The sequence below is a fragment of the Nematolebias whitei genome, chromosome 7 (genome assembly GCF_014905685.2).
Source record: "Nematolebias whitei isolate Nwh7 chromosome 7, NemWhi1, whole genome shotgun sequence".
Taxonomy (NCBI): domain Eukaryota; kingdom Metazoa; phylum Chordata; class Actinopteri; order Cyprinodontiformes; family Rivulidae; genus Nematolebias; species Nematolebias whitei.
The window spans coordinates 39,373,662-39,399,465 of NC_056504.1; the positions used below are offsets into that span (position 1 = coordinate 39,373,662).

The 25,804-nt window shown below is 43.7% G+C and overlaps 1 protein-coding gene across 1 annotated transcript; it reads left to right on the forward strand.

Moving 5' to 3' along the window:
• The first annotated feature begins 2,526 nt into the window (after positions 1–2,526).
• LOC119412484 (NCK-interacting protein with SH3 domain) lies at positions 2,527–15,211 on the forward strand. The gene is made up of 13 exons (XM_037679496.1): positions 2,527–2,867; positions 3,481–3,593; positions 3,692–3,902; positions 7,251–7,326; positions 7,491–8,023; positions 9,019–9,189; positions 10,267–10,353; positions 10,565–10,703; positions 11,030–11,110; positions 12,618–12,746; positions 13,852–13,941; positions 14,032–14,204; positions 14,348–15,211. The coding sequence occupies exons 1-13, from the start codon at positions 2,697–2,699 to the stop codon at positions 14,564–14,566; spliced, it is 2,193 nt and encodes a 730-aa protein (XP_037535424.1). The 5' UTR covers positions 2,527–2,696; the 3' UTR covers positions 14,567–15,211.
• Positions 15,212–25,804: the final 10,593 nt, after the last annotated feature.

Consider the following 25,804-nt stretch of genomic DNA (forward strand, 5'->3'; position numbering starts at 1 on the left):
CTCTGTGACACCAGCCATCTGTTTCCGGTGTAGAGCAGAACACAATCGAACATTTTTCTACTTCTCATCTGTCAGTCATACCCTGTTTGCTAAACTTTTTGCTGAAAGGCAACAGCTCCACCAACTGCGCCACCAACATATTTTCAGTCTCAAAGCTCTGCCTTTCAAACTGTATACATTTTAATTTTTGTGAAAAGTTAAGGATTTACAGTTTTTAACTCCTCTTTCTACCCAACTTTCACGCTTTGCACAGTATGTACCTAATAATGTGTTTTGTCTGTGTGCTAAAAGCTTCTACCACTTAAAAAAAATATTTAATTTAAAACTAAATCCACTATGACGGTTTTCTGTTTGTACATGTGGAAAAAAAACAAGTTAAAAATATATACATTTTTTTGCCTCAAGATTTATCTCTGTGTAATACAGGGTCACTGGCCTTTTTGTTCATAACAAAAGTAATACTTAACAAAATGTGTTTAATTTGTGATATATTATTTCAAATTATTTAAACAGAAAGTGTTCAATCAACTCAATAGGAAGATGCTCCCATGTGTGAGGTGAGGATGGAAACCAAATGACAACGAACAGAGACAAATGGGACGAGAGACATGCAGACTAGTGCATGAATGGAACAGGCTTGACAAGGGATCACTATATCGGCAGGCAGGACAATGGAAACAGTTGTTTCTCCCCAGTAAACTGAAGACTGTGCTGGAACACCTGCATGGTGCCGACAACGTCATAAATTTGGCTTGAGAAAGATTTTTAATGGCCCTTTATGCCGCATGAAATTGAAGACTATGTCATTCGCCAATGTGTTAAACAGAAACTGTAAAGTATTCCAGAACACCAATGGGTTATATAACGACCAGTGCCCCTTTTGAACTTATCTCCGTTGACTATCTCCATCTTTAACCAAGTAAAGGTGGCTGAATACATCTTATTCTATACCACTTTACTCACTTTGCACAGGCCTACCCAACCAAGAACAAGTCAGCTGAAAAGATCTTTGACTTTATTCCACGCTTTGGGTACCCTGAAAAGCTACATCATGATCAGGGGCGGGAATTCGAGAACAACCTATGCCAGAGACTCTTAGCAGCAGCTGGATGGAATTATCAACTCGAAACACTCCCTATCACCCACAGGGAAATCCTGTTGAGCAGCTGAACAGGACACTTCTGCAGATGCTGCGAACTCTGCCAGAGGAGCAAAAAGCAGAGTGGAAAGACCCTCACATAGTCCATGTGTACGACTGAACGAGACATGAGGGAACTGGTTATTCTCCATTCTTTCTTCTCTATGGAAGAGCACCACGCTTGCCTGCTGATTTGCTCTTTGATCGAAAACTATAGTTTTATTCATTGTTTATATTTGCCCAAAGGGTGATGGATTATGAATAAGCTTATACAACATGCAGCATCACAATCTGACAAATGAACAGAGTGAGTTTTACATTTAGCCTGATCTGTAGAAACATTTTTATGCAACTCTTTAAAGTGGGGACACTGCTTCATTTTTCTTAAGGACTTCATAGCAGAACGTAGCTACAAGTTACAAAACAAAAATTTAAAGTAGCAAAATGGCTTAAAGTAACTAAATAAAAGCTAAAAGCAGCTAAACAATACTAGTGTTGGGTACAAGAGAAATCCTGATAGTTCCAGAAACTTTTTGCTTTGTATGCATAGAAGTACAGAAATCATGAAGCAGTTTAAAAGTGATAACAAATGAAAAAGTCTTACAACTAGAGAACCTAAAAGTAGCAAAAGACTAACCAAAAATTAAAACCAGCTAAACATGACACTGACTAGTTTTTTTGTTTTTTTCATCTCCAGGTAGGCCTGTATGTTTAGTTTCATTTCCACAGATGACGTCAGAATGCTAGACAAAAGTATCAAAACAATAGATGGAAGTTAAAAGTAGTGAAAGGCTTACTAAAAGGAGCATAATACTCGTGAAAAGAAGCAACATGGAAACTAGAAGCTAAAAGTGGCAAAACACTAGCTTAAAGTAAAAAAAAAAAAAGACCAAACTTGACACCTGTTCCTGTTTTTCTTTTTGTTTTGTTTCTATGATTAATTCTAGTCTTGGCCTGTATTTATTTTATTTTTTTTTATTTGGGGGGGTAAATATTAAGTTGTATTTTTTCTTGATGACGTCACTCTTCAATTTTTATCACCGAGCTTTTCAATTCAGTTTAATTCAGTTTATGTGTAGCGCCAACTCACAACAGAAGTCGTCTCAGGGCACTGCACAGAAACATTCACATACATAACAATCACTTAATAACAATGTTTATCTAAGGAGCCAGCAGATTGCATCAAGTTTTATTCACATTGTTGCACAAAGACAGAAATATTGGTGGAGGTACGTCTTCACAGAGGGGGACCGCATGTCGCCCCAGAGCCGCAGTTTGTAAACCAATCTGGGATCAGCTCTGAGTTTGATTAAAATGTCTGGTGGGCGTGTCCAGGATATGACAGCGCGTTTCTGTGTGACAGCGCCTCGTGTGGTGAGTCCTGGGAACAGCCAGGTCAGATGATCCGATTGTAAATAGACATCAGCGGCTCGGGCTGTAGCCATGCCTTCATGGGCTCTTTAAACACCCCAGCAGAGCAGATTCTTCCACTCGGGTTCTGTTCTTTAAAAATCATTTATTTGCCTGGTTTTAAGGTGCGTCGAACTATCATTAAAGCATGTACCGGTCTCTATACGCCTTCCGGTCCACGGAGCCCAACTCGCTGCACTTCTCGGCCGGAGAAAGCTTTCTGATCCTGGAGAGGAGCAACAAACACTGGTGGCTGGGGTCCCGCAGCAGCTCCGGGGAGACCGGCTACATCCCTGCCTCCTACATCGAGAAAATACAGGCAAGTCACACATTTGTAACCCCGTGGCTCTCGTATTTGCAGCTCCACGACAACCAGACGCGAGGCTTTGTCTGCTTGGGTGAAATGAAGCCCCGTTGTAAACGCAGAGACATGGTGTGCAGGCCCAGAGGAGGCTGCATGCTCAGGTGGAAGATGCTTTTGCATAGGAGATCATAAATTATTGGGAATGTGGTGCAGGGATTATCTGCACTGCAGCTGCAGAGAGGAGACAAGAAATGAGGGGGTGGTAAGGAAACAGAAAATGTTCGAGACAGCAGATTGAAGGAGAAGACAAGAGAGAAAGCTTTGTTTTTTTCCTGCACCAGCTTTGAGTCACTCCTTCATGAGCTCAGCTAGAAGGGGGTTCCTCCCTCCCTGGGATGCAGGACTAGTCGGAGCTTGCATGTTGTGTGTTTGAATGAGTTTATGAAGTGTCAGAAGAGGAATGCAATCAGCTCTAACGAGGCTTTGCTCAGCTTCTAGTTAGATAAGTGTCCTAGTTTGTTTCAGCCTCGGGTCACACACGTCCCAAAGCCATGACCTGCTTATTGCAAATGAATATTTAACGTCTTTAATCATCATTTTTTTTATGTCTTTTTGCATCTGTGCCCAGGCTCCGGAGCAAGACGAGGTGCTGCAGTCCATCGATCGAGCAATAGAGGGAATCCACAATGTGGCCTTAAAGAACGGGGGCAAATACAACCTTGAGCAGCGAGATGTTCTACAGTGAGTCACAGTGATTGTTTTAGAAGCGTGAGGGATCCTCTGATGTTGTCTGACGTTGTTCGTGCCGCATGTTTTTTTGTTTTTTCTTTGCGACGCAGAAAGCTGATCCATCACAGAAAGGAAACTCTCGCTCGGCGAAGTTCCCCCGCCGTCGGACACAAACAAGGCCTCCCAACTTCCAGCAGCGACATCTCTCTCAGCCAAACTCCTCCGCCGCCCAACGGCGTCAGTCGAGACTACGGACGGCAGGGCAGCGTGCCGTTATCAGGGAGCGTGGACAACATGCAGGGAGAGCAGGGCTTTTATCAGGTACTTCACACTCAGTCGTGTCCAGGTGTGGTTCTGTGGGTCGGACATTCACATCAGATGGATCCGTGATCACTGTGGTGAAAGGTTTGCTCACTGTCCAACAATCAGAACAAGGGTTTTATACTAATCCAAAACGAAAATAATCCGTCATTTTTAATCTCTTGCTCCAAGCAGCCAGACTTTTTAAAATTGAGATCTTGCGCAATAACCTGTGGTTTATAATGTTTTTTTTTTTTTTTTTTTAAACTTCGGTGCCTTTTCACTAATTTTCACTTCAGTACTCGAGCATTTTCAGAGGATTTTGTTTTATCTGTTAAGCCTCTTGTCTCTGGGAATCATTCCAACACAAAAAAAATAAATAAACTCAGAGATAATCCGGAGTTGTGTCGACACATAACGGACAAAGAACTGGGTTTTTACAAGGATCCTTAAGCACTTCTGTTAGCCGCAGTGTGTCACCGAGACAAGATCGCTTTCAATTTCTTTAGCTGTATTGATGAAGAATACCAAAGAAAACAAAGTCGTATTTTAGCAGTGACAAGGTGATTCTCAAAGAGCTATAGTTTGTTCGTATGTGTCCTGTCTCACTGGGTTTTAAAATGTGCACAGCCAGCTGCAGAACATCTCAGGGAGGCAGGTGCGTTAAGTTTTCAGATCACCCAGCCCTCTTGTTCCTTCTTCAGGGCTCAGACTCTGATCACGAGATCACCTTACTTGATTTTGTAAAATGGTGCGATGGCTAGGCCTGTCGCGATAACAATTTTTGCAGGGCGATTAATTGTCTCAGAAATTATTGCGATAAACGATAATATTGTTTGAAATTTGACAATAATTAGTAATTATTGTCAAATTTAAGAAGAAATGTTTAATTTGTTTTGTATGTAGTACCTTTCTTTGACCACCAGATGGCGGAATAAGACTGTTTGAACCGAAGGATGGATAGTGAGGGAGCGAGCAACGTGTCTCTTTAAGAAAAATGGGAGGGAGGCCCCTTGACATGACATGGGCTGTCTCTCCTGTCTCTCTTTCCTTTTTTTTGGTTCTCAAAATGGCAGACGCTCGATGTGGTTTGAGCTCTTTAGCATCGCATTTCACACAAAGATTTTAATTTTTTTTTTAAATCAGTAAACAAATTCTCAAATTCTTTTTGCAGAGAAAAACAACTTTTTAGACGAAGGCACGGGTTTCAACCGTGAATTTTGGAGCTTCGACAAGACGGAGGTTTTTTTTCCCCGAGGTCGGCCTGTTAGCTTAGCTCCTAGCTTAGCTTCTCAGCTTAGTTGCTTTTAACGATCCAAAAACTAAATTTTGGACGGTTAAAACAGATTTTAAAGAGAAAAGAGAAAGGGAGGGGTCAGTGAAGAGCAGCAGAGTTGTTGTCATCCAGTGTCTTCAGTAGAAAGAGAGAGACACGAAGAAACGATAAAGTCGATAAATGAAAACGAGGTTGATAATTTTCATTTATCGTGCGATTAATTGATTTATTGTTTATCGCGACAGGCCTAGCGATGGCAGCGGATTTTAACGTGTCAAAGACAAAGGAACTAATCGTTGATTTTAGGCAGACTAAGTACAAAGCAACAGTTAGCTTCATTCATGATGGGAAGGATGAATTTGTGGACAGATATCTTGGCGCTGTGTTCAACTCTGTTGGAATCTGATGAAAACACGGATCTGGGCGTTGAACTGAGTCAGCTGCAGAGGCATGGCTCTTTTTATGTCAATGATGCTTTTTTGTGTAACTTTCTGCCATTTTTTAAAAAATCCTCTTTTCTTTTTATCTCCTGGTTTAAGAAAAAGAGTCACTTTGGCATTGTTGCAAACTTGTTCTCCAAGGTTATTGGTGTTCCTCAGAAGAAACCAGTGACTGAGAAGGCAAGGAGAGTTCCAGCAGAACCACATTCTCTTAAAGGGAATAATTTCTGTCACGCCTTCAGGTCAAAGTTACTTTCTGCTTATCGGTTCCTCCTTTATTCTCTCTATTAGGCTGTTAAATCTGGACTAGGCTAGTTTTACATTTTCTTAGGTGTTCTGTTGACAAATGGACTTTTTTGTTCTAATTGACAATGTGTGTTGCAAACTGGCTATAGTATAATATAATAGACGTATTAGGATTCCTCTCCTGTTTGTCACACCAGCAGGGACTGGATGGAGTTGGTCCCCCTTTGTGCATTAACAACAGCTTCCACTTTTCTTGGAAGGCTTTTCACAAGAGTCCAGATTGTTTCTGTGGAGCATTCATGAGTTCAGGCGCTGATGTTGAACGAGAGGGTCTGTCTTTGTTCCAGGTCATCCCAGAGGTTCTTGACGGGGCTGAGGTCAGGGCCCATCTTCCACTGAACTCAAGTCTTTACAGTCCTTGTTTTGTCCACTCGGGTGCAGCCATGTTGGAATAGGAAAAGGCTTCAAAGTGTTGGCACAATGTTATACTGCTGTCTTAACATGTTGGTTTGCTGAATGTCAAGGTTGTGCATTACTGGAGGCAAATGTGTCCCAAAGTGTTTGCCACTCGTCCGTTTTCCTGACGTTGTAAACAAATGTCCTGTCATGGTCAGGTACAAGAACGGGACTGACTGTGTGTGAAAAAAGTCGCCATAGTTAAAGGAAATAAAGCAGTGCTGGATTAAAACTTTTGCACACGTGAAGAAGAAAAACTGAGGTTCGTATATTCTGGAGGTTAAAAAAAAAGAAGCTAAAATGAGAAGTAAGAGATTTAAACTAATATAAGTTTATAAAACTTCATCATCCACACAGAAAACCATTAGTTTTAGATTTAATTAATGCACTTTTTACCTTAAATCAGGGCTATTGAAGAAAACTGCTCAGGGGGCCGGACATCCAGCGATTAAAATCATAAACCATAGTTTATAATGATCGGTTACCTTTTTTAATTTGTTTATTTTATTGACTCGGTCAGTTTTACAGATACTGAAGTAAAACTGGATGCGTTAGAATTCAGCGGGTGATTCCTTCAAGAAATCTTATCTGGTTAATTTTCTAACTTTGAACTGTTTTCTTCAGTCGAGCAGATCATTAGATGAAAATATTTTCTCACAGTGTGGATCTGGCAAAACGTCAAACCGGCAAAATGAAACTGGATTTATTAAAAAAATAATAATAAATTAGCACATAAACAATACCATGGATTCAACGATGATTAGATGGAGTTTTTATTTTATTTTAATGATTTAATAGATCAAAGTTCCTTTGGTCGCAGCAAACAGTTTGCAGACAGGTTTTTAATAAAAGTAAAGTTTGTTTGTTTGTTTGTTTTTCCTGCTGCAGTTCTGTAAACTCATGTTGTGTGCAGGTCTGATAAGCCAGTTTTGTGTCTGTAACCTCCTGCAGGCGCCCCCCCAGCCTCGACGCGCTGCTCCGATCACCCCCCCTCCCCCTGAAAAACAGAGAAGCCTCCGTCGGCCAGGTTAGTACCACTTTAACTCCCCCCCCCCCTCCATCCCCCTCAGCGGTGCTGTGTTTCTGCTTCTTGCTGCAGTTCTTTCACTTCAAACACTCTATTCTTAGTCAGGTCACCCCCTTCACTTTCAGCTCTCTGTAACCAGACCCCCCCCCCCCCTCTCTCTGCAGAGCCTGAGGTGCCCTCCAGAGTGTCCTCCCTGCCTGAGTCTCCTGCTCCCTCCTTGACGATCAGCAACACCTCCATAGAGTCCTCCTCTGACGTCAGTCTGCCAAGTGTTTCCAGCACCCCCCCTCCTCCTGTCCCATCCCGCGTGAAGCCCCCCGCCCCACCTGCAGATGTCACGCCTTCTGTCTGTCCAGCTCCTGGGAAGAAAAGCCCCGCGCCGCTGCCACCGCGGCCCACCAAACCCACTGAGAGCACCACTCCTGTCCAGCTGGCTGTGGAGGAGCCCCCACAGACCGAATGGCCCCTCGCCCCTCTGTCTATTGCAGAAGACAACCCTCCTGGCAGCCCCTCCTCGTCAGAGCCGGTCCCCATGACTGTCGGAGCTGAGCTGATCGAGCTGGTTCGGAAGAACACGGGCTTGAGTTACGAGCTGTCCCGGGTGGCGGTGGGCGTGGTGGTGGGCCACCTGCAGACCGCTCTACCTCGAGCCTCCTCAGATCTGGAGCGGGTTCTCCTTTCACTGGTGGAGAGCAAGGTGAGGCCCTGAAGTTCACGCACATCGTTCTGAAACACTTTTTTTTTTTTTACTTTGTAGTATCACATCCTGTTTGACATGAGAAGAGGAACTGAAGACAAAAACCTCAACATTTATTTATAGTGACACGTGTGCACGTCACGACCGCCCTCATTTAGTTGCATCTAAATGTCTGAAACCAGAAGAAGGCACCCTCGGTTTCCTCAGCTGTAGCTCACCAGGTTTGGACACACTTGTCGTGTTTTTTGCTTGTGAGCTCTCAACAAAGAGATTTAAAGGCCTAGCATCTTTTGTAGGAATTCATATCGCCTGTTGTGCCAGAGTTTGAGACTCTCGTGATGAGAAATGACGACTTTATGGTGCGTTTGGTCAAAGCGTCTCAGAATATTGCGAGATGTCAATCAGACTATGTGTTGGGGGTGACTCTCGGCTACACATCATACTTCAGCTCAGTATCTGTAAAAGTGGCTGAGTTGCAGCTGTGTTTGTGTTGGCTACAATTGCTTAACTGTGGCCGCCATCTTGAATTGGGTTGTCTCTAAAAGTTAATCTGTTCCATCCATCCATCCATCCATCCATCCAATATCTTTACCTGCTTCTTCCTTGTCAGGTCACTGGGGTTCACTGGTGCTCATATCCAGCAGTCATTGTGTGGTGTAGTTGTTTGCATATTCAGGGTTTTAACCTAAACATTATAGTCCTCAAGAGGTGAAAATAAACTGAAGTGAGTCTCGTTTCATCCCTTGGAGCTCAACTCTTTACAACAAATAAATCTTATGCATACATTTTAATCACACTCACCAAACAAGAGGCAAAAATGACTTAAAAGTGTACAAATCTTGTAAATTCATTGAAGGATCAACCTAACCTTTGAGCTACAGCCCAACATTCTCATCTACACGTCCAAAATATATTTGAAATACAAACGTGTGTATGTATCTTTTGTATTTGGGGCTGTAATAAAGTACTTTGACAATGTTTTTCGATGTGCGCAGGACTCCAGCGCAGCTCTGCCGCGGGGTCAGGTGTGTCACGACGAGCAGCGGCTGGAGGTCATCTTCAACGACCTCGCCCGCCACCGCGACGACTCCCAGCAGCGCAGCTGGGCGCTCCACGAAGACCACGCTGTCATCGCCTGTTACCTCGAGGAGCTGCTGAAGATTCTGGTAATCAGATTACTCGTTTAAAAAGTACTTTTTTAATGGAATGCATATCACCCGCTGTCTTTCATGCCAAGGTTTTAAACAAAAATGTTGCAAAAAGTGACTGAGTTACAGTAGTCCCTTATTTATCGTGGGGGATCCGTACCCTGAAGTGAAAAACCGCAAAGTAGGAATAGTAGTACAAGTAGTAAGTAGTAGTTTATTTTAGTGTATATATATATATATATATATATATATTTTTTTTTTTTTTTTTTTTTTTTTAACCCTTCCCAAACTCTTTCAATATTCTAAACAATGTTTCTAAACTCTAAAGCTCTAAAAGAGCACAGAATGTCATGATTTCAGCTCCCTGCCTCGACTGCTCTTTGCCACCTGCGATCGCTCTTGGCCACGCCCACTTCTCCGCTCTGCACGGAGATCAGCTGATCAGCTGCAGCAGAAAGCTTATCCTGCAGCGTGGGCTGCCCAAAGATGCAGCAGGCGCTAAATAATTTAAAACGTTTTTTTTTAAATAAAAATTCCATGCCGATCGTGCGGCTCATCCATCAATCAGTGTGTCGTGTCCAATCTTATTTTGAAAAACCGCGATAGAGCGAGTCCGCGACAAACGAACCGCGGATTAGCGAGGGACTACTGTAAACCTTTTGTGTTACGACAAGCAATAAGCATTGGCCACCCAAACATACACACAAGTTGCTTGTGTTTGTGATTTTTTTTTTGTGTGTCTGTTAGCAAAATATCTCATGAACTACTGGAACAATTTTTAATTCCACTCTCGATCACAGCTGATTTAGAGTGAACATGTTTCAAGACGGCAGATACTTTAAGCAAAGATGATTTTAGGTGATGTCTTTTTGAACCATGGTGATGAATGTTAATGCTGGTCGTGGTAGCTTGGCGGTCAGTGTTGCAGCCTCATAATCCTGAGGATGTAGGTTTGAGCCCAGGTTGCATCAGATAGGGCATCAGGTGTAAAACAGTTGATCTTGTGCAGGTTCACTCCCTGTAACGTACAGCCTCCTGGATGATGAAGCTGCACAGTTATAGCGATTAATTTATTACTCCTGTTTGTTTTTTCAGACTGATGCAGATCCAGAGGTGTGCAAGAGGATGTGCAAGTTCAACCACTATGAGAATGTTCTGTCCCTGGTTTCATACTATCAGATGGTAAGATGTAATATTTGTTTCAAACTGTGTGAGCATAAATCTGAGCCACGCGTCAGTCGCTGTCATACACCTGTAACTGAAAATACGTTTTTTGTTTTTTTGAATGAGAATTTTCCTTTTCTGAAGTGCCGAGTTTGTTCGTTGAAATTAACTTTGTGTTATTGCATGTTTGAAGTGTGTTTTCGTGATTAAAGAGGCTGACTTTGTGCAGGAACTTCGTGTTTCTTTGCGGCTGCTGTTGCTCAAAGTGTTTGGGGCGATGTGCAGCCTGGACGCTGCGCTCGTCTCCACCCTCCTGAACTCCATCTTGCCCATGGAGCTGGCCCGGGACCTTCAAACAGACGCACAGGGTGATTGCTTTTTATAGTCTCATCCGTGATTTGCTTTAAAAAAAAAAAACATGGGAGAAATTGCATCACTCGTTTGTTAATAAACGCCCCTTTTTTTTTAGCTCCATGCTCCAAATTGAGTCGTCACCACGGTTTTATTTTTGAGCCAGAAGTGAATTATTTTCTGAACAAACAACAGGACACCATCAGTTTTTGGTTGCCCTTGTACCAAACTTTCTTTAAAATGTTGCTGGCAGATCTCTGTGTTAAGAAAACTATTTTTTAATCTTTTGCACTGTTAATATTTTTATTCTGTCTTATTGTTTTTGTGTTTTTTTTTCCACCAGAACACCAGAAAATGTGTTACACAGCTTTAGTTCTGACTATGATTTTCTCCATGGGCGAGCAGGTGCCATATCATCACTACGGTACGATGAACATTTTTACAGTTTATAAATCTCCTGCTGGGTTGTGACACATTTTAATCGCAGTCAATGATAACGTTGGTGAGCTGTGTGGAATTTCAGAAAGGAGGTTTAATAAATGCTGAATCTGTAAACCCTGAGTTATCTGACCCTGAGCAGGGATACTCTGAGTTTTTGGTTACCAAACAGCTGATTACAAGAAGATTAATCAACCCAGAATATCTTAACTTTGAGTTAAGACAGGGTTCTGCAGCCTTTGTGATAAAAAAAAGAGACATTTGTTCCCACTTTGCTTAATTCCGATGTGTCCAGAGTTGCAAAACCTGCTACAACTGTGTACTGTCAACTGGTGGCTCATGGACCACTACAAGTTTTTTGGAGATGGCTTTTCCGGCCAGTGGGGGTGATATTATAAAATGAAAAATGTCTTATTATTAAGATTTATTGATATTTTTACATTTTAATATAAAATAAAAGGCCAAATTCATGCAAAGAAAGAAAAAATATACAATTCTTAACCATTTTATAAAATTAAAACACTGAACTCTGCAGGTCGATGTGAGTTTTCATAATTTTTGAATAATTAAGTATCCTACTTAAAGCACAAAGTTAAAGACAGTATAAAATTAGGCCAGTTTGTTGAATATCCAGTTACATTTTTAAAGAAAAATAAATACTTTAGTTTACTTTAACTTTGTTTTTTGTGTTTTAATCTTAGTGTTTTCAAAGTTACTCACCATATTCCTCCTCAGCAGCGTGTCTTAAAGATATTCCAAAACATTCTGGTGGTTTTGAGAGAAAGATCCCGTGGTGAGACTGGAAGCTGACAAAGTGGCTAACAAACTACCATCATGCTGTAGTCCATGTGTTTTCCTTGTATTTGTACTATTCTTCACAGTTGAAAATGACAGGAAATCTGCTAAAACTATCCGTTTTCATTGTTGGTAATAATTTAAATAAAATTCGTTTTTATTTTAGTTTTGGTCAAAGCCTGAACGAGCCGCTGCAGAGGAACCAAAGAGCCACATGTGGCCCCAGAGCCGCAGGTTGCAGACCCCTGAGTTAAGAGCATGCACGTGCGCAGCAAATAGCCGTCGCTAATAGAGCTGATAACTCTGTTCACCGTGGCAGAATGGAGGCATTCTGGGAAAAGGTGTTCATTGAAATGATTTCTCAACGCCAGGTATATTAAGTACTTACAATGTACGCAGGAATACAGAGCGGTTGGAATGGAGATGCATGTGATGATCTCACAGCTCAGCTCTTTTTTTTTATTTTTTCAGTAAACTTGCCAGGAAGCAGGGCTAGTTTGGAGTCTGTCACCATGGATGAAGACTCAGAGTTTCACTTATGTCTCATTCTTGAACAGCAAACTTTGTGTTTCCCTTAACTCAGAGCTTTGTGTCCGTCACTGAGAGGCTGCATCCTGCAGGAAGTTGATCTGTGGGGTTTAATAAGACCCGAGCAGGAAGTTAAACAGCAGCTGCATGTCTAACCGTCTCCCTTTCAGAACACCTGAACGCCGACTTTGTTGGGTTTCTGTTGAGAGTGTTGGAGGACGGGCTTTCTTCTGATCCCACAGAGCAGCTGCCTGACATTTTCCTGAACCTCCTGCTGGCCTTTAACCTGCACCACACTGGTGAGAAAGCCCCAATTACCATCTTTCTCAGAAAGATTTACCGTATTTTCTGCCGTATAAGTCTCATCTATGACAACTCAGAAATGTGGGCTGGTGTTGTGCAAAAAATCGACTGGCTGCCAAATGGCGGCCGCGGTGGCGTGCACGGGAGGACTTGAACAAGAATTTAACAAGATTAACACTTAAAAACAATTATTTGTTTGCTCGAAATTATAGCAAAGGTGTGTCTCAGTCTAATTTCTCCTTAATAAATGCAGTTTGACGATCAAATCAGCTGCATTTCAAAAGCCACTTTGCGTAAGTGGGAGCGCGCAGAGGGACGACTCGCTGTGCATTTCTTCGAAATTTAACAAGATAACCACCTATGAACAATTATTTGTTTGCTCGACATTATAGTAAAGGTGTGTCTCAGTTGAACTTTTCTTTAATAAATGCACTTCAGTGGTCAAATTACTTGAAAATTATTATGATTGAAATAATTGTTTGAAAAAAGGGGCAGATATAATGAGATTTTTTCTTCTTTCTGTTGCCTTTCATTTTAAATCTCTTGTATCTTTTTATATTGTTATGGAATTGTTTTGTACTTTTTTTAAATGAATAAACTTTATACCATACCATACCAAATCAGCTGCTTTTCGCCTGAGTGGCGCAGTGAAATGAAGCTGATTTGACATTTGCTTCAAACATGATCCCTGAGCTGGACGACGGTGGCAGTCTTTGGCAAGCCGATTGTGTCATTAATGGCCACTTTTACCTATTACGTGACACAACGGTATGCTATACAACTCGAGTGCCATCTAGCGGCTGAAAATGGTAGTGTTCAATATTTTCAGTCAGAATGAATGACAGCGGTCATATCTCAGTCAAAAATTGGTTTATAAACATGTATAAACAAAAATCCATAAATAAGTTGCTGCGGTGTATAAGGCGCAGGGCATGTAAATTATGCAAAAAACTGCAACTTATAGGGCAGAAAATACGGTATGCAAAATCCTTCATGCTGTGACAGATTATAACTGTTTTCCCTGTACTAGTTTTGTGTTTTAATGCATTAAAATACTTCTTTCCTGAATCCCGCTTTGTTCTACATGTCTGTGTCAAGCAGCACCCAGCAACAATGTGATCATGCAGCAGCTGAAGCAGAAAAACGTCAAAGTCCTGACAGAGAAAGTTCTGCTGCTCCTGAACAGAGGAGGTAAAATAAAAACTTGTTTCATGCTTTTTATTTATATATTTTGCTTGTACTCATTTTTGTTGTTCTGGCTTTGCCATCCCGCTACCCAAGAGGATCCTGTTTGCATGTTCAAACACACCCCACCTGCGCCGCACTCTGTGCTCAAGTTTCTGCAGGATGTTTTCGCCAGTCGAGAGACGGCGGACATCTTCTACCGCACGGACATGATGGTGATGATCGACATCGCAGTTCGACAAATATCCGACCTGTCGCCTGGAGATAAGGTGAGGATGTGACACGCTGCTCGTTCTGTGGGTTTTTATGATGCTGCTTTGTTTCTTACAGAAATGTGACAGCTCTTTCCAACTTTTATCACGTCTTGAAGAGTATCTGTAATAACAACTGCTCTCGTTTCCACCCTGTGAAGCTGCGGATGGAGTATCTCTCCCTCATGCACTCCATTATGCGCTCGACAGACTACCTCGAGCACCAGCACCGCCTGTCGGACCTGCAGGGGTCACTAAAGAGGATCCTCGGGGAGGAGGAAGACCCAGGCGAGGACGAAGGGAACACCACAGCCAAACAGATGGATAAGCTAATTGTACAGCAGATCTTCAAGGAGTTCCCACAGATCTGCCAGAATTAATCATATCAGTATTATAAACACACACACTGTAGTCTGCTCCTGTCTGCTGCGGGGGGAATCTGGTAAAACCTGAAAATAAGAACTGATGTTTGAGGAAAACTCATTTTCTGCACCAGCTGAGTCAAAAAGTTGAAAGAGTTGCTTTTGCTTTCCAGGACTTTGCAGAGCTACGTCGAGCATTTTCTGTTTCCACAGCTTCTCAAATATTTGAGTGAGAAGAATGTTGTGTGTGTGTTTAGGGGGGGAAAAAAAATCAAAGTTTCTTTATTCTTTGACGTTAGAAGAAGCCAGAATCAAAGTCAAAACCTTAACACAGCTGACAGTGAAATCTTTAGCAATAAAACCCACATGAATCAAATGTGGACTAAGTGCATGTGCTTAAAGAGCAGCGTTATAACATTCATTTAAATTTTACTCTAACCAAACTAACCAAAACCAAAAAATTTTTAGAGATTGTAAAGATCTGAAACAGAGGCAGATCTATTGACATCGTGTAACAGTGCCATTATGTTCAATCCTGAGTTCAAACTTTGAATCTTTACACACTTCCCTTGAGGTGGGACCAAACTGCTGTGTGTTACTGAGCGTATTGTTTTCTTCAACTAACTTCCAGCTCCATTCAAGTCATTTAGTTAAGTTCAAGTCAAATAGAGAAGTTTCTGTTCTGAGGAAAGTGAAGCGCTCTCCGACTCATCATGACTGAGCTGAAGTTGCTGCTGCTTAGCTTTGGCTGTTCCTGCGTCTGCAGGTGTCTCAGGCGGATACATTTAGCTGTTCTGACTGTTTCACTGATTGCTCTGCTTCTTGGTTTTTGCAAAACATCTTAAGAAATTACAATTTACAGATTAAAAATAACTTTTTTTTTGCAACACCTGTCTGATTATTCATCGTGCAGCCTGTTCAGTTATAATCTTGTGTTCCTGCTGAAAATCAAAACAGATGAGAATAAATACATGGGAATGGTGTTATCAGCCAGTTCTATTGTTCCTTCCCCTCATTTCCTTTTGATGTTGTGACTGACATGGTTTCTGCATTTTACATGAGAGGGTTTCACATTTAATCCCTGTTAATTTTTTTATGACTGCGAAAACAGTTTAAATACATTTTTGTTCATGACTTTTTTAATATTAACATGTCTCTTTACATTGTTTGCATAACTGTGTGTGAGCAGAGAACAACTTCATCATCGGCATCATCTGCAAAATGCTGCGAGTCTGTAATGAAACTAATAAAGCTATATTTTAACAATGAATGACAGTTGTCACGTGTTATTGTTGAATGCATAACAGGATGAAACCATAGTTTATGTGACAATGCTGTGGGTTTTAGTGCTACAGCCTGAAGACAACAAACAAGTAAAGTATTTTAATTTTTAAAAAAAGAAGGGTTAAGTGTTAAATGAAATAGTTCAGACTTTTCTCGTGCACTACTGTTTGCAGAATTCCTTTTAAGTAATTGTATTTACTTTGATACCTTCTAAGTTAATGTGATGAATTGACTGAATTACAAAATGTGTTTTCAGCCAAAGGACAAAAAACCTGAAGTCAAAATAATTTACTGTGTTTTTATTGTGTGGATTATAGTTGTCGCCAGCTTGAAATTGGCTTTGTTGTTGCAGATTTGTTTTTAAAGGCAAGGCTGGCCAAACAGTTGATGGAAAGTTACCCTCGTTACTGAATGAATCAATCAATCAACCTCAGAAAATTCTCTAGGTACCCGATGAGTCAGAACCCGACTGGCGGCGTCATGCATCCGACTCATATGGCTTAGGGCTGGCCCAAGGCATAAGCATACTAAGTAGCTGCTTAGGGCCCGGGGGCCAATTGGGAGCCCCTAAGGGGGATTTTTTTTATTATTATTATTTTATTTTTAGTAATGATTTACAGTTACAGAGCAACTGGTTTTAAAGATGCATATGTAGCTCAGGTGAAGAAAACTGACTAATGTCAACAGGGCTGTCAGAGTTGCAATGTGTTTGTTAGGTGGGTGAATGGTCTGATCATCTGACTGCTGGTCGCTGTAATCCACATTATTAGCAGCAACAGAGGGTCTCAAACCAAATTTCTCTTAGGGCCCCATGGAGGCTTGGGCCAGCACTAATATGGCCTCTCCTGCAGGTGGTGGACCCACAAGAAGGCAAGCCCATGTTACTTGTCCAGGCTGAGCCCGGCCAGGCCCCTTGGGTAGAGATCTGGTCACCAAACACTCACCGACGAACCCCTCCCCGAGTCTTGGCTCCAGGGTGGGGCCCCGCTAACTCTCGTCCAGTCATGGGACACAACTCCTTGTTTGTTTCTGTCCATAAAAGTCTTGTGAATCGCTCTTTGTCTGGCCTGTCACCTAGGACCAATCTGTCTGGGGAGACTCTACCAGGGGCAAATATAATTGCCCCCGACGGCATAGCTCCTATGTCTCATTGAGTCATGAGAACTCATTTTCTAGAGAGACCTGTTTAGGAGCAGATGGTGGGGGTTGAGTGCCTTGCTCAGGGGCCCAGAGTGGGGCCAATGAGGGTGGAGGCAGGTGTGGGTGTTTCACCTTTTCCACCCACATTTTGATGTTGACTGTACCGGGAGTTGAACCTGTGACTTTCCCATCACAGGCCCATCTTCTAACCTCTGCTCCACCACTACCCCATAACATCATATCATAATGGTCATATTAAAATCTCACTGGTTTCCTTCCAGATGTGTTAAACAGCTACTGGTCCCCCTGATGTTTCCAGGTGTCTGTGGTCAGTGGATGAAAAGCCTGGCATGAACAAGATGATGCTGGAGATCATCATTTGATGAGAGCTCCCACCTTCTATCTGTGAAGAACAAGAGCAGCTCAGTGATTCCCTCAAGGCTCAGTGAAGGTGCTGAGAGCTGCAGAGAGGCTGATTCATGGAGCTTCAACACAGCAACCTCCAAACATGTCCACCCTCACACACATCGTCCGTGAAGACACTGGACCAGAGCACAAGATAATAAGACACTGATAACAACAACAACAATAAAAATTCACAAATGATTCATACAAATTAAAAAAAAAATGTTATTGTTTGTTTGTTTTACAATTGAAAAACAGTTTGTTATCCACTGTTGTCATCACTCTTTGTTACTGTCACAGGTTTATGCAGGTTGGCTTCATGGAGCCACAAGGACTCATTTACAAGAGACCTGCTCCAGACAGAACAGTAAACAATGGCAATGATAAACTACAGTAAAAATGATAGAGATGATTTAGATGTGTATATATATATATATATATATATATATATATACATATTGTCGGATGTAACTGGGACCCCGTGTACATAATTTCGCTCCACCACATGTACCACATGAGGTGCGAATGACAATAAAGAAACTCTGACTCTGACATATATATATACGTATTTCACAGACTATGCATTTTATCAAAGCATTTTTAGAAGCGGCATTTATCATTAAATTTTAGAAGGAAACGAGACTGCAAACACATATTTGTTAGAAAAATAATGTATATGCAATACAATGATCAATATAGCCATGTCAGTGTTTTATAACGTTACACACGTTAAAAAAAGATCAGAGTAACTCCTGTTATAAAGCTGTTTCTGATGTTCGCTGCATGAGAATGCTCCACCTTGTCCTCCATGCAGCATCAGATCTGCTCCAGCTTACCTCAGATCATCTGGATGAATTATTGATTTCTATAGAAGATATTAATTCAACCTTTATTTAAACAGGTTCGTCCCATTGAGCCACGAGGACTCATTTACAAGAGAGACTGAATATAATTGTTGTATTTGTCGTTTTTTTATGGCAACCAAGTACCTGATAACTGAGTTGATTGTAGCCTGACAACTATTGTAAAATTGTAATTCATTGATTAAAATGTTAATTTAAATAAAACTGTTTCTAGTTAAAATCATAACAGACGACAAAATAAGTGTTAACTGTGCAAAAATAAATTTCCAAACAATTTATTATAAAATATGTAAAATGTAAAGCAAGCTTTAATAAAGTACTTTTACTGACATTTATACTGTTTATTAATGACATCATCTGAAGTCAGCAGGAGCACCATCATCATCATCATCACAACAACACAAAGTGAGAGCTGTAAATTTAATCTGCACAAACATTTTCAATCAGAGCTCAAAATGTTTAACTGTCAAAGAAATGTGCAAGAAAATAAACTAATGTCACTCTACAGACACATTTAGAGAGAGGACAGTTCACAGAGACACAGTGAGGACGAGTGAGACAGAAGGAGGTTCAACCATTTGTTCATGGACCAGAACCAGATGAGAAGAACAGCAGAACTTCCACTGACCAGTGATCTGACCAGTGATCACACATGTTGTTCTAAATTAAACTTTGGTACGAACAGTGTTAAATAAGACATGTCATATTTTTATTGAACAATAATCTTCATTCTAACAGTGACGTTATAATTTCAGAGACTGAGGAAGAAACAGAAATGAGGCGAGTGAGATGAGGGACAGATGAAAATGTGTCCTCAGAGGACGGGGACATGTCAGGATCTGATGATCCAGGATCAACAGGGCCAGGAGGATGGATCAACAGGCAGTCAGGGAACAGAGATGAAAAACCTGAGGGAACAATTAGAACACAAAAACATACATAAGCAGGACAGAAGAAACTCACAGACAAGAAAATTATCTCAGTCCTGAGAAGAAAAATGTTAATGGAAAATAAATTGACATATTTTTACAAAAGATCGGATGAAGTCAACTTGCATGAAGAATAACTTCCAGCTCCATCTCAATGTACCTGTGATAGTTTAATAAGTTGTTTTGTTACTGTCCTACAGTTTATTGATGCTGATATATTCTTGTAATAATTCTTATTTCTTGTTCTGTCTTGAAAGAGTCTCATCTCAACTTGACCCATGATTACCAAACACTAAACTAATAATATAAAACAACTGTAAATGAACAGTCCTGCAGTAAATACCAACTTTGTGAAGGTTATGGTGTTAAAGTAATTTTATTCAAACATCTTGATTCAGCTGTTATTGATTAATAGAAGACAGAAAATGAGATCTTGTACCTTTGTGATACTTTGAATGCAACATTCAGTTCATGAAGTCATTCTGTGGTTTACCTGGAAAACATGAAAACATTGACTCATCTCCACAATCACGTTTTTCTTTAATGATAATGTCACAATTTATGCTGCAGTCTTTGACAAATTATCTATAACTTGAACTAAATTACATCAGTCTTGTCATGTTGTCATCATTCTTTGTTAAATCAGGTCTCTCTTGTAAATGAGTCCTCGAGGCTCAATGGGATTTACCTGTAGAAATAAAGGTTGAACGAATCTCTCAGGAAAAAAGACCAAATATTTTCTAGTTGAGTTCAGTAACTGGAATTACCATAAATTTAAAAAAGACCACCTTTCAAAATGTAAGCAGTAATAGATATTTTAAAACGTTGAATTAGAAATAGACTCGTTTAAACCGTCATGTTGCAGAGCAGCTGCAGTTAAAACACAACTAGCAATTTAACACGTTTCATTAACTAAAAGTGGCGACATGAAGTATTAATGTTGATAAATTGAGGTACAGAACAGTCAGATAACGCTTCACAATGACAAAAAAAAAAGTGTCGCATTTGCATCAACTTATCGGGAAAACACGGAGAATGAACTACGTTCAATGCTGAACCCGCTGCTGTTTGGAACTCTTTGCCGCTTCATGACCCACGTGACTTCCGCATTCCATTCTTTCTATGGGAGTCGTTGGTTACGTACTGTAACCCCAGATTCTATGAATATAGGCGTAGCCCTTTAAGGCTGTCGCTGATGGGTTTATCCCGTTATGCGCAAGCATCGTACTGAAAAAATTAGTCCACGCCCACCTGCTGTGTGGGCCCCACCCGATCCGTATAAATTACGTTAAGAGCGGGTAATCTGCTCCCAAATAGCTTATTCTTTTCTTCAGCTATTCAGGAGCCAGTGAGGCCCGACGCTTAAAGGGCTACGCCTATATTCATAGAATCTGGGGTTACAGTACGTAACCAACGTTCTATGTCATATAGGCTTCGCCCTTTAAGGCTGTCGCTGATGGGTTAAGGGCGAAGCGGATGTGGTCCTCGCCTCACTGGGTCCATTCGAACCCAGTAAGAAGCGGAAGCTTGCCCAAAAAACGTCTTGCCACTCAGTTCCCCATGTGCATAATTACGCATCGCGTAATTGTGTGCCATGCACAGACGCATGTTGTGCAACTATGCGTTCTGACAGCATGAATGCCCCGGAAAAACTTTCAACGGGGAAGATATTGAAAAGAGGAGGGGGGGGGGGGGCATGAAGCAACTGATTCATGATTGAACAGTATAAACAGATTAATATCAATGAACTGATTATTGAACAAATGAACTGATTGGTAACAATAGTCATGAACTGATTAGTGACAATAGAACCGAATCACAGACACAACTTGTGGCTGATAACAACATCTCACACTGTAATGCATGCAGACAGATGTGAGCTTAAACAGAGTTCCATGAGAACAACAATATTCATTCTGTTAGAGCACTAAGGACAGAATGTGTCATGGAACGAGCCGTTACATCACGTAGGTAAAAGCGAATAAATGAGCAGGGTGATGACCATGCAGCCGCAGTGCAAATGTCCTGCATTGACATACCATTATGCAGAGCAGTCGAAGATGCGATACCCCTGGTTGAGTGTGCTTTGAGGTTGACAGGAGGCTCTAGATCTGATGCTCTGTAGGCTTCAGAAATGGCCTCACACAGCCAGTGTGACAGGCGCTGGGTGGATAACGGGCGGCCTGCGGATGCATCTCTATAATGCACAAACAAATGTTGAGTTTGACGCATTGCAGCTGTGCGCGCTATGTAACACGATAACGCCCGCACCGGACAGAGAAGATGAAAAGATGCTTCTTCTTCTGATCTGTGGGGGGGAGGGAAGAATCCCACCAACGATATCTGTCTCGATTTAAAAGAGCTCGTGATGCTTTTAGGCATAAAGGCTGGGTTTGGTCTTAAATCAGCTGAACTACCGTCAGCCTGGATTCTGAGACATGACGGAGCGGCAGAGAGGGCAGATAAATCACTCACCCTCTTAGCGGATGTTAAAGCCAGTAGCAGGGCTGTTTTAAGAGACAGGAATTTAAGTGAAACTTGATCCAGAGGCTCAAAAGGAGCTTTGATCAGGGCTCGCAGGACCAGCGTTAAATCCCACTGTGGAACGAGTGGGCGTGAAACCGGTCTATGTCTTTGTACACCTTTTAAAAACCGCTTCATCAGCGGGTGGTTAAAAGCTGTTCTGTCCCCGAACCCTTCGTGGCAGGAAGAGATGGCTGCAGCGTACGTTTTAATCGTGCTGAACGCCAACTTCCTATCCATCAGCTGTTGAAGAAAGGACAGCACGCCACCTAATGGACATGAGGTGGCCTCCAGACCTTTCTCTGTACACCAGCGCTGAAAAGCCGTCCACTTTGATGTGTACAGGGCTGTGGTAGATGCAGCACGTGAATCTTGAATTGTGCGCACTACCTCCTGAGGGAGACCCATCCTCTCTAAGCGGGACCGCTCAGCGGCCAGACCCACAGGTGCTGGCCTATTTCCGGGTAACTCCTGATCGCTCCTCCTGCTTGAAGGAGAGCATCTTCCCTCCATGGCAGTTTCCACGGGCGACCTGACAACAGACGCTGCAGGACCGGGAACCATGGTGCGTTCACGCGCTCGGGAGCTACCAGGAGAGCTGTCAGTCCCTCCTCCTGAACTCGGTTCAGGAACCGTAAAATCAGAGGAGGGGGAGGGAACGCGTACAGAAGCGTTTTGGGCCACGGGCTGTGGGCAAATGCATCCACCCCCAGCGGTGGATCGTCTCGAGGGCTCAGGGAAAACCATAACTGGCACTGAGCGTTCTCTCGCGTCGCAAACAGGTCCACAGCTGCTTTGCCAAACTTCTGCCACGTCTGAAACATCAGGTCTGGATGGAGGGTCCAGTCCGCGTGACGTGGACCGCCCCTGGACATCACGTCTGCTCCTCTGTTCAGAACGCCGGGTATGTAAACCGCTCTGATGGAAAGCAGATTTTGGTGAGCCCAACACAGTAGCTTCCGCGCAATGTGTAACATCTGGGCTGAACGCACACCCCCCTGGCGGTTTATGTACGCAGCAGTCACCATGTTGTCTGTGTGAATCAACACGTGTTGATTCTGTAGCACGGGAGCAAAATGCTGAATCACATTCAGCACTGTGCGACACTCCAAAACATTGATGTGGGCTGATGTGCGGTGGGGCCACAGCGCCCCTACTGCTTGAGATAGGCATGTCCCCCCCCAACCTGACAGAGACGCGTCCGTGAAGACTGATACGTGTGTCGAGGGTTTGCTGACGGAGACTCCCTCTGACAGAGCCAGGGTGTTTCCCCAGTGTCGGAGGTCTGCTCCCACGGAGGGAGGGACAGTGATCATCCGTCTCTTTTGTTTTACTGGATCCACACGCAGGCGCGTAAACCACCTCTGGAGGCGCCTCATGTGTAACAAACCCAGCGGGACCACTGTGTGAGCTGATGACATCATTCCCAACAGCTTCATGACGGAGACAGCTGTTACCACTTTGCCAGGTCTTACGTGGCGTAATTGGTTTTTTAGAGTGTCGATTCTTGTTTGTGATAAGCGAGCCGTCATGGTAATTGAATTTAATTCCACTCCCAGATAAACAATTGTCTGGGCCGGGAAAATCGAGCTTTTCTTCCAATTTATGGCGAAGCCCAGATTTAGCAGGTGTGATGCCAACACCTGAGCCTGTATCAATGCTTCCTGTCTGGAGTGAGACAGGAGCAGCAGGTCGTCCAGGTAAAACAAAACTCTCATCCCTGCTCTGTGCAGTGGATGCAGGGCTGTCTCCACACACTTTGAGAACGTACGAGGTGCGAGGGAGTACCCGAAAGGCAGCCTGTTGTACTGGTACTTCATCCCTTGAAAGGCGAAACGCAGAAATTTTCTGTGTTTTGGGATGATTGGTATGTGAAAATAAGCATCTTTTAGATCGATGGAAACAAACCAGTCGTTTTTCTGGATGTTGTCCAACAGCTGTCTGTTCGTCAACATGTGAAAAGGTCTGTTCATGATCGCTTTGTTGAAAGCTGACAGATCCAGAATCGGTCTCATCCCTCCGGTCCTTTTGGGGACCAGGAAGTAGCGTGAGTAAAACCCTGTGTTTTCCTCCTCGTTGGGAACTCTTGAGATTACACCTTTTATCAGAAGCTCCTGGACTTCTGCATTTAAGGCTGAGACTTGGTCTGGTGATGATAGGACCGTCTCTATAACTCCTCCGAACGGAGGGGGTCGGGTTGCAAACTGCAGCGTGTAACCCTTGCATAACACTCTGTCCATCCATCTGTCCGGTGAGCATGTTTTTAACCACTCTGCGTGACGTTCGTGGAGTGGACGTGCGTTTAAATGATGTGCCGTGTTTTGAACGGATGTCATCCAAACCTCCGCCTCGACCGCCGTCATGCGTCGCGGAAAAGTTTTCCGCGTGACCCAAGGCGAGGCTTTCTCGAAAGGGCTGTTCTGCGCGCGCCCGTGCGCTGTGACTGGATCGCGGACCAACCTTCATGTCCGGGCGGGGCGGTGTGCGCTGAGGCGAGGCGTGTGTCAGCTGGTGACGTCCAGAGGCTGCACGTTTAACGTCGCTGTGCGAACGTTGAGAGGTGGAGGGCGTGACGTCATCAACGCCGTGCTGTCGAAGTGAAGGTTGTGAACTTCGCGGGAGCGCACGTTTCCTCTGGAGGGACGCGCGCCGCTCTCGCTGAGGGCGGGGCCCGTCATTGGATTCATTCAGCTGTCTCACGCTTATGTCGCCGTGAGCTGCTGATCGCAGAGGCGCGATGGATGACGGCTGTTCGCGTTTATTCAGGAAAAACGTGTGTTGTTTTTGCTGAGAGCGGGGACCTCCACCGGACCCGGCCTGCGGTCCCACATTTATCCCGATGTGAGCCGGTGAGCGCCGGGCAGCTGTGCGTGCATCATCGGCACAGTGCCGTTTGGATGGACGCTGCTTGTCTCGCTCGGGTGCGCGTTTAACACCGTTTGAGTGGTGATCGTGCGGTTCTGTTTGACAACAAGATATTTCGCTTACCGTGGTGTCACGTGAGCGTCTGGGCATGTGAAGGAGCGGCGGTGGGTTTAAAAAACCTTTATTTAATGCCACCGGCTCTCTCTGTGTGGAGGATGTGTGTGTAGCGGCTGTGAGCTCATCCGAACTTACAGACTGGCTAAAAACAGGCATTCTGATTTTTGAAAAATCATTTATTTCACTTCCTGTTTCGTTCATACACACATCCCCCGCAGACCGTCATTTCTTAAACCTTCTCCCTCGTGAGCTCTGCGGTTTGTTTGACCCGAGCGCCGTCTGCAGGCGATCTCTGGGGAAACGCTGAAGTGCAGGCTGCCGGGCTGAGGAGGGGTGGTCTCTGGTGGGCGGGGCTGGTGGTGGAGCTGGGCGAGACGAAGCTGCTGCTGCCGTGGAGCGTCGGTGCTTCTGCCTCTGCTCTCGACGATCCTTCCAGCGAGCTGGGGGACGGGATGAGCCGCGCGGCTTGATGAGATGACGTACCGCTTCCGACATCTCCTCCGACTGCTTGGAATTCGCCAGCATGGTCTTCAAGCTGCTTCCGAACAGCGCGTCCGATGAGATGGGGCCCTCCATGAGGTCCTTGTGCAGCTTTTCCGGCAGCAATGGAGAGTGACGGAGCCAGATGGAGCGTTGGATTACCGTCATCCATGAAGCAATCCTCGACAGGCAAACCGTGGAAGCGGCGCACATGTTGAGGACGGCGTCTGCCGATTTACACAGGGAGCTCTTTGTCTCCTCCGGCAGGCCTGAGGCCTCCAGCCTCTTCGACATGCTAAATGCTAACAGCGCCACGTTGTTGTTAGCCGCGGCCGCCTGAAAAGCACACTGGTGGGCTCTGTTGGAGAGCGCGGTCGCCACCTGGTCGTGTTTCCCCGGAGGGACGGGACGCTTCTCCAGCCTGGACATCTTCGCTCCGAAGGCTTCCGCGAGGCTTGGCTCAAGGGGGGGTACCGAGGGAAAGCCCCGCTCGGTGAACCCCTCCACTCTGGTGATGGGGGCGTAAGTGGAGACGGGCGCCCTTAACCTACCAGGACCGGCTGCGGCCTCGTTCCAGTACGCTGTCACCGCAGGAAAACGAGGCCAAATGGGATCAGGACGGCGAGCCGGCGTGGAGCCAAACCTTCCCG

Coding starts and splice junctions, on each gene's coding strand:
- LOC119412484 (XM_037679496.1), top strand. CDS start 2,697: ATGTACCGGTCTCTATACGCCTTCCGGTCCACGGAGCCCAACTCGCTG. Junction 8,024..9,018: donor TTTCACTGGTGGAGAGCAAG/GTGAGGCCCTGA, acceptor CGATGTGCGCAG/GACTCCAGCGCAGCTCTGCC. Junction 9,190..10,266: donor AGGAGCTGCTGAAGATTCTG/GTAATCAGATTA, acceptor TTGTTTTTTCAG/ACTGATGCAGATCCAGAGGT.